This window comes from Arachis stenosperma, chromosome 5 (genome assembly GCF_014773155.1).
Source record: "Arachis stenosperma cultivar V10309 chromosome 5, arast.V10309.gnm1.PFL2, whole genome shotgun sequence".
Classification (NCBI taxonomy): domain Eukaryota; kingdom Viridiplantae; phylum Streptophyta; class Magnoliopsida; order Fabales; family Fabaceae; genus Arachis; species Arachis stenosperma.
The window spans coordinates 139499710-139512405 of NC_080381.1; the positions used below are offsets into that span (position 1 = coordinate 139499710).

Here is a 12696-nt window from a genome sequence, read left to right on the forward strand (position 1 = left end):
TGGAAAATGGTGTCATTGAATAATTCAAAGTATGAAGTTTTCTGCTCTGATTTCTATTGATACATCAATTGAACCAAGTATGAAGTTTATAAATAAATGAGAGTTCAAATATCTTTAAGTTACCAATTAGATATATAATTTGTCCATCAAAATGTTCATCCCTTTTTTTTAACTCGTAGAGCTAATAGAAAACAATTAAAATTATTTAAATAATAATAGTTTTTCGTTACAAGGATATTGGATATCAACATCATATCGTGGAAAATAGTGTCATTGAATTCAAAGTTGCATGCAGCTTGGAGTATAGAATGGATCGTCCTCATTGTTCAAGCACCCAATTGAAGATACTCTATAAAGATTGTGGTCCTCCTCGTACCTTCATTCCGTGCAAAATGGTGCAAGAAATTTAAAAGTTGCAACGTCAGAAATACTCTGGAAATTTAGTGAGACATGATAGTGATAGTGATTCATAGCAACGAATGGAGGTCCTCTACTATATATTGGATCCATATATGGTGCTATAACAGGCACATTCTTGAGTTCATACTTCACTTGTGATGAGCGTAGTCATGATGAGGATGAATAATCTGATTCTGATTGAAGCTGTTTTACTCTTTGTTACGGTGGACCTTCTTCTTGTTTGTCCTACTGCAGCAGGAAGAGAGGTGAAGTGCGCAGAGCGGGAGAGGCAAGCACTGCTGGATTTCAAGGCCGCCATGGTTGATGACTACGGCATGCTCTCTTCGTGGAAGGGTCGCGATTGCTGCCATTGGAAGGGTGTTGGCTGCAGCAACCTCACTGCCTATGTTATCAGTCTCGACCTTCCCAGTGACTACATGTTCGGAAATGATTATTCCTACTTTGAACGATTTTTGAGAGGTAAGATTCCCAGCTCGTTAGTGGAATTGCAGCACCTCAGGTACTTGAACCTCAGTTTCAATGGTTTTGAAGATTACCATATCCCTGAATTCTTTGGTAACCTCACCAGCTTGAGGTATCTTGATTTGTTATCTTGTCGCTTTGGTGGAAGAATTCCAACTCAATTTGGATCTCTTCCTCATTTAACATACTTGAATCTTTTTGACAATCGTTTAGAGGGTTCAATCCCTTATCAACTTGGAAATCTGTCCAAGTTGCAGTATCTTGATCTCTGGGGAAATGCTTTACAAGGAATAATACCATCTCAACTTGGGAACCTTTCAAGCTTGCACGAGCTTTACCTTGCCGGTAAACGTGGTTCTCTCAAAATGAAGGATGATGGACAATGGTTATCCACTCTTACCTCTTTAACCCATCTTGACTTGCTCTCTATATTGAATCTCAACAATTCCTATAAGTGGATACAAGCCATCAGTAATATCTCCACACTAACAGAACTCAGCCTAATCAATTGTGCACTTTCAGATCATTTTATCTCTTCACAAACACCAAGACTTTCCATGTTCAAATTTCCTAATTCTCTTTCAATCTTGCGTCTTTTTGATAACACCTTCACTCCTTCCCTGTTATTCCAATGGTTGTCCAATGTCACTTCCAACCTTGTTGAACTTGCCCTTGATTCCAGCCTCTTAGAGGGTTCCACACCTGCCACATCAAATCATTTTGACATCACATTGCAATCACTTGAGCGGCTTGACATATCTTATTATCAAATCACGGCCAGGGATTTCAAATCCTTTGCGAATATATGCACCTTATCTTCTTTGGAGGTGTTTGAAAGCGATTTGACTGAAGATTTGGAATCAGTTCTTCATAATCTCTCTGCTGGCTGTGTCACTCACTCACTTCAAGAATTGGATTTGGAATCAAACCTATTCACTGGCTCAATACCTGATGACCTTTCAATATTCCCAGTTTTAAAAGAGTTGTCCCTTGATTTTAATCAGTTAAGAGGAAAAATACCTGACAATATCAGGTTGCCATCTCAGTTAAAGGATTTGTCCATCAGTTCAAACTCTATACAAGGTGGAATTCCAAAGTCATTTGGAAACACATGTAGTCTCGAATCATTATACTTGTCTTATAACAATATGACAGGAGAGCTTCCAGTTGCAATGCAACACTTGTCTGGATGCTCAACTCTCCAGTACTTGGATCTCAGAAATAATAAATTCAACGGAACCTTGCCTGACATCTCAATTTTCCCGTCTTTAACACATTTATATTTGTCTGAAAATAAGCTAAATGGGAAGGTTCCTGAAGGAATTCAATTTCCGTTACAGTTGGAGACATTGATCATGAACTCAAACTCTTTGGAAGGGGTCATCACAGACTCTCAGTTTCATAATTTGTCTAAGTTGAAGGTCTTGGGATTATCTGGCAACTCATTCGCTTTGAAAATTAATCGTGACTGGATTCCACCTTTTCAGTTGCAAGCGATAATGTTGCAGCATTGCAAGTTGGGTCCCGATTTTCCAAAATGGTTGCAGACACAGAAAACATTAATGCGGCTTGATATTTCCAATGCTGGCATTTCGGATATAACTCCGAATTGGTTTTGGGCTCTATCAACAAGGCTAGACACCATGAACATTTCGTACAACAATCTCACCGGAATAATTCCAGATTTTGCATTGAGGCTTACGGAATATCCTTCTATATCTCTAGCTGCAAATCAATTCGAAGGCTCAATCCCGCTTTTTTTACGAAATGCTGTGTCCCTCGATCTGTCCAACAATAAATTTTCAGACTTGACTTCATTTGTATGTGCCAATAATTCAGCTGAAAGATTAGGCCAATTGGATATTTCAAACAATTATATATCTGGCCAAATCCCTAATTGTTGGAGTAATTTTAAATCATTAGCCTCTATAGATTTAAGTAACAATAATTTCTCTGGAAAAGTTCCTAATTCAATAGGATTAGTTCTTCAGCTTCGTGTATTGATATTGAGAAACAATAGCTTGACGGGGGAGCTTCCTTTCTCGATGAAGCATTGCAAAAATTTAGTGATGCTGGATGCAGGAGAGAACAAGTTATCAGGAATCATTCCTTCTTGGATTGGAAGCAGCTTACAACAACTGCAAATGTTAAGCTTGCGGAAAAATCACATTTTTGGAAGTATACCATTATCTCTATGTTCTCTAAATGGCATTGGTTTCTTGGATCTCTCGGTTAATCATCTGTGGGGCCCAATTCCCAAATGTTTCATTAACTTCACTGCAATGACCACCCAAGAAAGGTTCTTAACAGATTATCATTCTTATATTGTCAACCAGACTAATGGAAGGTCTTGGTATAATTATGATATAATTGCTTTGTTGATGTGGAAAGGCGTGGAACACATATTTGAGAATGATAAGCTGCTTCTAAAAGGTATTGATCTCTCAAGTAATCATTTGTCAGGAGACATTCCATCAGAGCTTGAGAATTTGGTGGAGCTAGTTTCATTGAATTTATCAAGAAATAATTTGACAGGAAAAATTCCTTCAGGAATTGGAAGGTTGTTATCATTGGAGTCTCTTGATTTGTCAAGAAACCATTTATTTGGCTCCATTCCTTCTAGTCTTGCACAAATTGATTTTCTCTCAGTGTTGGATCTGTCACATAATAATTTGTCTGGACAAATTCCAACTGGCACACAGTTGCAGAGTTTCAACGCATCAAGCTATGAAGAAAATCAAGATCTCTGTGGACTACCTCTTGAGAAAATGTGTCCCAAGAAAGGGCCACGTCAAGAATCTTTGGTTAAAACCCAAGATGAGAATGATGGTTTTATTCAAGCATTCTTTGCAAGCATGGGATTGGGATTCTTTGCTGGATTCTGGGGGATCTTTGGCACTATCCTCTTCAATCGCTCATGGAGATATGCTTACTTCCGGTTCTTGAACAACATAACAGAAAAAGTTATGTCAAGGTGGCAATGCTGGTGATATATGCAATAATGCAACAACTACTAGCTTGATTGGTAATACCTTCTTTTTTATTTATTTTAAGTTGATCTTATTTCAAATTTTTGTTGATATAAAATATTGGTCAACATATGTACTTTGAATGATGTCCATGGTTTCTTATCTTTTCACTGATAGCGGATCGGCGACCATGAGCCCACATCATTTTATTCAGGAAGCAAATAAAGCAGCAGTACTTTCAATTGATGAATAAAACTAATTAGTCGTTCATGAAGTGAGTGTGTGAAACTTTAGAAGTAAATAAAATGAGTTGTGTATTTGTAACTAAGTACTAGTGAGTGTTACTTATTAATATATTAGTTTGTATTTGTGAATTGTAACTACCAGTTACCAATCAATGTTGTGATATATTTGGTTTAGACAAGAGAATATGATATCTATTTTATATCTTTCATGGGATAATGGTCATCAAATCATTTTTGCATGGTAATGAATTTTCTTGAAAAACTTGATTAGCAGCTCAATATGGCTTAAAATTCAGCTAAGTAGGAAGATGGCATGATGTTAAACAATCATTGTTTCACATGCATCACATTCATTCATGTGACATAGTTGTTTTGAATTTTGGTGCATTTGATTGCATACCATTTAGTTGCTTTTTACCAATTTTATACCTAAGTCGCAAGAACTTTGTTTTTTCCTCTGTTTTGGACATCTACAACTATTAGTTGCTTTTTACCAATTTTATTTGTTGGATGATGTCATTTTCAACTATTTATTTTTCACTTAAAATTTCTTTTCGAATCAAGCGTTAATAATTATAGAAAAGAAAATCTTGGTATGAATTTTGAAGTGATTATAGGACACACAATCCCCACAGTAGAGCTATGCAAATGCTCACTTATTGTAGATCTCTTGTTCGAATCCCTCCTATAGTCCTATCCATCTCCAAAACCTACACCATTGAAGCCATAATCATTTACTTCTTCCATGCATTCATCATTGCTTCCCAGCATGCATGCTACTTCAATTCACATGTTGTGGTTCATCACTTGCCCACTATTGACAAGATCTTAATTAAACACAACTCAATGATAATATTGATCATCACCTTATTGCATCCAAAAACCTACAATTCTTTTCTTCAATTCGCAGTTGTTGCATCCAAAACACGCGGTGTTATAGTGAACACATTTGAGGACCTATTAGAACCAAGACGCCTGAAAGCAATTTCCGAAGGTTCATGCATACTCAATTTATGGGGAATTAGACAGCATTTATAAGGCACTGAAACAATCACCTAACTACGATTAAGTGTGTGTGCCATTTCGATCAAAAGAAGGCAACGGAACGACGCGCGTGACTTGCAACAACCATCAAGCAACTTAATGCGCGTCACTGCATTTGTTATAACAGAATCATATTTGCGTAATTGCGTCCCTCTCCTTAATAACGCATTCCAATCCACTTCGTAACCGTTTTCATTCTTCTTTCCACACACACTCGATATCTCTCTCTCACACAGAGTAGCAGCAACCACTAACAATGGTTCTCGAGATCAGCATTGAACCCAGCATGATCACCGAAGTCGAGACTTACGACTTCACTGACCGCCATTACCCTTACACCGTTTATGCCGACGACCAACGCATCCTCTGCATCAACACCACCTCTCCCCGAACGCTCTCCAAGTGGCTCACCAACCTTCTCAAGTCCACTCCCAAAAACACCCCGGTCATCGTCGGCGTAACCGCCGAGCACCAATTTACCGAGTACACCAAGCACGGCGTCAAGGACCACAGCTACGACTTCATCTCCCTCTGCGTTGGCTCTCACTGCCTCCTCTACCCTCTTCCCGAACAAGGTGACTTGTACAACGCAAAGCAAAACCCTAGGCCCCTTCGGGACTTCTTCGCCAACCCTAGGGTTATCGCGGTGGGAATGGAGATGGAAAAGGTGAAGGCAAAGCTGGAGAAGCACCACGGGATCGAGCTGAAGAAGGCGTTGGACCTTAGGGCGATGGCGGTGGAAGGGCTGAAGGAGGTAGGGGAGAAGGTGGATCTGTGGCGGTACGATCTTGACAAGTTGGCGACGACAGTGTTGGGGAAGCACTTTGACGTGGTGAGGCCGGAAAAGAAGCTGGAATGGTACGATGAAGAAACCTGGTGGTATTTGTACAAAGTGTATACGGATGAGAAGACTATGTTCATCACCATTGATACTTATCTTTGCTACCTCATTGGTTTGGAGCTGCATGGTATGATCCATGGACATGAAGCTGGTAAGAGCCAAGATTCTTGCAAGTCTAAGAAGAAGGTTAACAAGAAGAAGAACTTGTGTGGCGCCTTTGATTTCTGAGATTAGTAATGAGGTAATGCATGCATGGTTTGATTAGAGTAGTATATGATCGAGATTCCTTGCTAATGATAGTAGCTTTTACTCTTTCAATTTGTATCTGGATTTGGTTATGGATTTTCATCATTTCATGTGATGTAATGATCTAGGGCTTGAGTGGCGTTAATCATTTTCTTTTCAGTTCTAATGATGCAATGCTTAATGAACAATTCCACTTTAGTTTTTCTTCTAGATAATTAACACCAACATGCAGTTTTAATTTTGGCATAATTAGGAAATTACGATTCCAGGAGCGAACTGTTATATTGGAATATTTGATTTTAGCTATAGTCAAAATTTTCAACAACGGAATCAACATGTGGCTGATCTGTGTTTAAAAAAGTCGTTCTCTTAAATGATTTTTGATACAATCATATCCCTGAATTCTTTGCTAGCTATAGTTTTGGATTTTGGGAAGTGCATTTGATTGCATACCATTTATTTCACATTCGCTCTTGCATATGCCTAAGCCACAAGAACTCTGTTTTTCCTCTGTTTTAGATGCCTACTTCTTCTGCTTCCTTGCATTCATCATTGCTTCCCAGCTGTGACCGCACCCAACAAACCCACAATTCTTTTTTTCAATTCGCAGTTGTTGTATCTAAAACACGCGGTGTTATATATTGAACACATTTGAGCCCTTATTAGAACCAAGAAACCTCAAAGCAAATTCCGAAGGTTCATGCGTATTCATTGGTCCCACACCACCAGTTTTCTACGTGGGACCTTTACTTGCAACAAAAACAAAATCACAAACATACACGTGTTGTGCATCAGGATGAATCGTTGTTTTGGAAGCATGGGTATGTACGTTATCAAAAGAACAGTCACATTCGCTCTTGCATATGCCTAATTCACAAGAACTCTTTTTAGTGCGTTATGTGGTACCTATAATTTTACTATGACTATGGTGGCTATAAGGAAATTGCCAATTAGATGTGAACACTTGGCTTTTATAAGATGCTTGGATTTTGAGTTACTGTGGATTAAACATGGTAAAAAGGCTAATAATTACAGTAAACATTTTAAACTGGAATTTGAGGGAAATAATTTTTTTATGTTAGAAAAATAAATAGAAAATAGATGTTATCACATCATCCATGGATGCTGAAGTATTACATGAGTTAAGGTTATCTGGGTTTGGGGGAAGGCCGATCATTATAGCAAGCATTGGCATTCACATCGCGTTGTCTCTGATCCGCCGCGAGAAGAGGAAAAGTGGAAAACCGATGGTTTGGATGCGCCGTTGAGATTGCAGGAAAATGTCGGAAACTTTTTTCAGTAGTACTCGTCGTCAAAGAAGATAGATGTCAGAGGCAGGCTAGCATTGATCGGCGAAGACAGAGCAATTTGTGACCGGATAAGAGGATTTTATCGATTATGTGTGTTTTACTTACATTTGTGTGCATTTGTGTCGAAAGAATTTGGGCACATGTGCATGGTACGCCAGCAGATAAAGTTTCAAGGTGATGTGCTTAGATGTAGTTGTTCTGTCTGGTATAATTTTCCATCGATATGTTTGAGAGATCTGTGCAGAATATTTGTGCAAAAAAGACGCCTTTTACCGTATTCCATGAGTTGACCCAATATTTGTGTTTAATTTAGTTAATAACTGTAACTATATACTTACTCATTTTTTGTAGTGCAAAATTTGTTGGCACAAAATGTATGTGGTGAATTGGAACTAGATTATTTGTATGAATTGCTTTCCATAGTAATTGAGCCAAACGTCTTCAAGCAGGCATATATTTGGTTCTCTAATGCGGTAATGGTAATGCCTAGTTGATGCAATTACTTTTCAACATTTTTTCCAATGAAGAAGACACAGATTAGTGAAGATCTGTTGACTCGAGCCCATGAACTATGGGGATTGCTACTTAATTTTTGTCCTTATGCAAATGATACTCACCAAAATTTTTCAAGTCTCTCTGATTTTCTTGTTTCTTTTCTTAAAAAGCAGCCCTCCATGCATGAAATATTTTTTCATGGCATTACAAGTTACACCTCTCTTGCATACAACTGGTGACCTGTGAGCTTTCGGTGATTATATTTCTAATATTTTGTTTAACTGAATTTCTTTGTAAACGTTCCTGAACATTGTCTAGGTTCTTGTGAATCAGAACAAAGCTGTACTTATTCTTAAAAAGAGCAAGTCAAATTGCCATGCAGTATGTGATTCTGAATTAGAATTTGGTGTGCAACCTGCATATTCTAAGAAAGCTGCTACCAGAAACATTAAGTCTTTGGTATCTTGTGCAAGACAGTTGCTTTCTATTTTGTCAGATTTATTTATTACTTCACAGCCTGAGATGTACTTTTCTTTGAAGGTCAGGCAATATATCTTATTTGACTTATTTTCCCACACTTCTGCTTATGTTCTTTTGTCCTATAAAATGCATGACTTATTTGTTCACACAATAATTTATTAACAGTACTCTAGCTGAGCCTCTTAAATTAATTTTGGAGAAATTTTGGTTTGAGCAGTACTCTGGAGCCATTTCGTATCTTACTTTTGTTATCCCTTACATTGGTTTGTGACTTGTCATGATTCCTTCTATTTGTCTCTTGCATCATTATTTGTTTCATGTAACGAGAAAAAAGTACAGTGTTGGGTTGTTTGAATTTTAATTTAATCTCTTTTTTATTAGGGAGCCACTGGGTGCCTGGCTTCTATCATTGATTCCTCTGTGACCAAGGAGATGTTTCTCTCTTTTCTTGATAAGTTTATGCTGCGAGTGGCAGTGGAGGTTAGATAGCAAACTCGGCAAAATGGAGAATTATTCTAAGAGGTGAATTTAGTGCTTGATTTATACATGTATTTTGTATCAATGATGATGATATAGTGCCCGTCAATGATTCGTCTTTTATACATATATTTTGTATCAATGATGATGATATACTACTTTTGGTAGGTCTATTGGGTATGAAATTCTTCTACTAATCTGGTCTTTTCTTGCCTTTATTGCTTATCTTCTTTCGATAATTCTCATATCCATAATATTTAATGTGCTGGAATTCAGTTCTAAATTATAACTTTTTGGAAAAGTATATGAACAAGAGCTAGCCAAAAACTAAACAAAACTACGTTAATTTATATTATTAATTAATTTTAAATTTTTTAAATTTAAAATTTAAAAAATTTAAAATTGATTAACCAAACCTAATTGAAACCTATAAAACCCTTCATCTTCTCTCTTATGTTAACCTACCTGCTTCTAACAATCACATAAATAGATCTCTCTCATCGTCAGACCCTTTCCGTCTTCCCACCACGACCCACTTTTCCATTGCTTCTGCTTCTATTTTGTAGCAGTGAACATAACATTCCGAAACACAGCAGGGCCAAGCAAGCACCAAGCAGTTGCCCTTGGAAACGGAGCCGACTTATTAGCCTTCTACATGTGCAGCTTCAAGGTCTACCAAGACACACTCTACGCCCATTCCATGCATCAATTCTACAGCGACTGCCACATTTATGGCACCGTTGATTTTATTTTCGGTAACGCCGCCGTAGTCTTCCAAAATTACAACATCTTGCCCGCCTCCCTATGACCGGCCAATTCAACTCAATTACCGCACAAGGCAGAATCGACCCCAACCAAACTACCGGTATCTCCATACACAACGCAACGATTCGACCCGCTGACAATTTGGCCCCTCGCGTTGGTGTTGTGAAAACGTACCTTGGTAGGCCGTGGAAGCAATATTCGAGGACGGTTTTATAAAAAAATATAAAAAAATATTCATTTAATATGAAAAAATAACATCCTAATACTTAACAAAAGAAATATCCAGTTATATTTTAGCAAAAATAATTAAATATCTATAAAATTTTAAAAAAATGCAAAAAATTCGAAAAACATATAAAAGAACATCCATTTAGTATGAAAAAGAAATATTCTGATACTTAACAAAAGAAACATCCATATGTATTAACTCGTAAAAATTTTGAATTCACCAAAGGTATTTTGGCTAATTTTTGGCTAATACCCTTTTGTTCTAACTTTTTTTATAATATTTATCTTCCTTGATAATGTTTTTTATTGTTTAGCCTAAATAAAAGGCTATGGAATCTCCGTTTTGTTTAGTTGCAACTCTTATATACAGCTACTTTGATTCAACCATTATTCCTTATCTTTTGAGTTTAAAGAGCTTATCCAAAATAGTTTAATATCTGAATTTTTTTCTCGTTAATTAATTATTTTAATTTTTTATTTTATAATTGCAAATCAATGTAGTTATTTTCACATCTGATGTTTAATTTTGGCACTATATTATTATAATATATATCATTATAAATATTTTTTAAATTATTTTTTATATAATTATGCAGGATGATTTTAAGGATGCTGATGAAGATTAAGCTATTTATTAAAAGATATTTATGTAGGATATAATATTTTAGTTTTTTATAGTTTATTAGTGGTAAACTCTAGGTAGTTTTATGTATATTTTGATATGGATATGTTTAATTTAGTGTGAAATGTATGAATATTTAAAATTATATTCATTCCAATACTTTTGATACATTATAAATATATTTTGTTGAAAGATTATTTTTATTATTTAAAAAAATTATTTAGTACTATAATATATTTATTTTTATTTTATAATATTTAAATAATTTAATTAAAAAAAAAACATTACAAGACCATTAAAAAGAGAGTTTCAGACAAAAAAGATATCATAAAAAGTATTTTCCTCTTTTTTTTTTAATTTTTTCCCTCTTGCTTGTAAATTGAATTTTTTTAAGTCATATATTGTAAATTTAATTATCTATTATCTTCATCTAAAGAAAAAAACAAAAAAACAAAACAATCCAAGACTCTTTTTTTTCTCTGATTTTTACTAATTTTTGTGCGTAAGTCTTGTGTTTTTCATATTTTTGTTGGCCTGGTACAGAGCCAACATTATGAAGCCCAATTTTCAGTACTCAATTTTTCATTTTGTCTTTACAGTAACATTTCAAAAGTTATCTACTTATCATTCTCGCCACTAATTACCTTTCATAATCCTTCAGTCAAGTGTCACACATCTGTTGGTGAATCAATACTTAGTCACCACTAGATACCATTAATTGTGCCACCAGAAAACTGATGACCACTCTTTTTTCTACTGTTTTGAACATCTACAACTATTCGGTGTAACAAATGGTCGAACCCGAATGTTTCTTTTAAGCTCTTAATTGGGTTTTTACTAATTTAATAATTTTATTTGTTAGATGATCTCATTTTTAACTATTTATTTTTCACTTAAAATTTCTTTTAGAATCAAGCGTTCGTAATTATAAAAAAGAAAATCTTAGTATGAATTTTGGAGTGATTATAGGACACACAATCCCCACACTAGAGCTATGCAAACGCATACTCACTTATTAAATAGATCTCTCGTTCGAATCCCTGCTATCCATCTCCAAAACCTACACCATTGAAGCCATAATCATTTACTCCTTCTTCCATGCATTCATCATTGCTTCCCAGCATGCATGCTACTTCAATTCACTTGTTGTGGTTCATCACTTGCCCACCATAGACAAGATCTTAAACACAACTCAATGATAATATCCATCACCTTATTGCATCGAAAAACCTACAATTCTTTTCTTCAATTCGCAGTTGTTGCATCCAAAACATGCGGTGTTATAGTGAACACATATGAGGACTTATTAGAACCAAGACGCCTCAAAGCAATTTCCGAAGGTTCATGCATACTCATTTTATGGGAAATTACCATTTATAAGGCACTGAAATAATCACCTAGGCTACGTTTGTTTATAGAGACAGGACACTCAGACAAAGACACAGAAACACATTTATAAAAACGGCGCATTGAAACACAGAAACACAGAATTGTGTTTGACAGAGGAAACATGGACAGAGACTATGGGTGTTTATAACCCGGCCCGGTCCGAAGACCCAGTCCGGCCCCAAACTTTTTAGGGGTTAATTTGGTGTAATTTCACTGGGTTTAAGGTCGGATAAGGGTCTCAAAAATTGACTCGGTCATTATTTTGGGTCGGGTCCAGGACATAGCTCGGATCACCCGAACTCGGCCCGGTCATCATACACAATTAATATTTTGTGTTATTAGCGATGGATGATGGCTATTCTTATGTGGAATTAAGTATTGTAAACCTTAATATTTTGTGTTATTAGTCATTATAAGACTATAAGTTAATGTTTTATGTTTAAAATGCATAAGACTTTAGACTAATGCATAATATTGTGTTATTTGTATTGATTTAAATATTTTGTGTTATTAGACAATATTAGTATTAATTGTGGTTATGCTTTAATTTTAGGGAAGGGTTGGTTCTTATTATATTTTTCTAAGTGAATTTTACCTTGTCAAATAATGGTTGGAGTCTTCGAAATTTGGATATTTTCACATGCTAACTTATAAGAAGGTAATGTTAACGGCCCGGTTTTCACCCAGTATAATCGTGGCCCGA

The 12696-nt window shown here is 35.9% G+C and overlaps 2 protein-coding genes across 2 annotated transcripts; both read left to right on the top strand.

Moving 5' to 3' along the window:
- The first annotated feature begins 569 nt into the window (after positions 1 to 569).
- LOC130981548 (receptor-like protein EIX2) lies at positions 570 to 4240 on the top strand. Its single transcript, XM_057905131.1, has 2 exons — positions 570 to 3907; positions 4029 to 4240. Exon 1 carries the CDS (start codon positions 570 to 572, stop codon positions 3870 to 3872), a length of 3303 nt encoding a protein of 1100 aa, XP_057761114.1. The 3' UTR covers positions 3873 to 3907; positions 4029 to 4240.
- A 1156-nt stretch (positions 4241 to 5396) lies between these two features.
- Positions 5397 to 6209, top strand: LOC130981549 (uncharacterized). Its single transcript, XM_057905133.1, has one exon. It carries the CDS (start codon positions 5397 to 5399, stop codon positions 6207 to 6209), a length of 813 nt encoding a protein of 270 aa, XP_057761116.1.
- The last annotated feature ends 6487 nt before the right edge of the window (positions 6210 to 12696 follow it).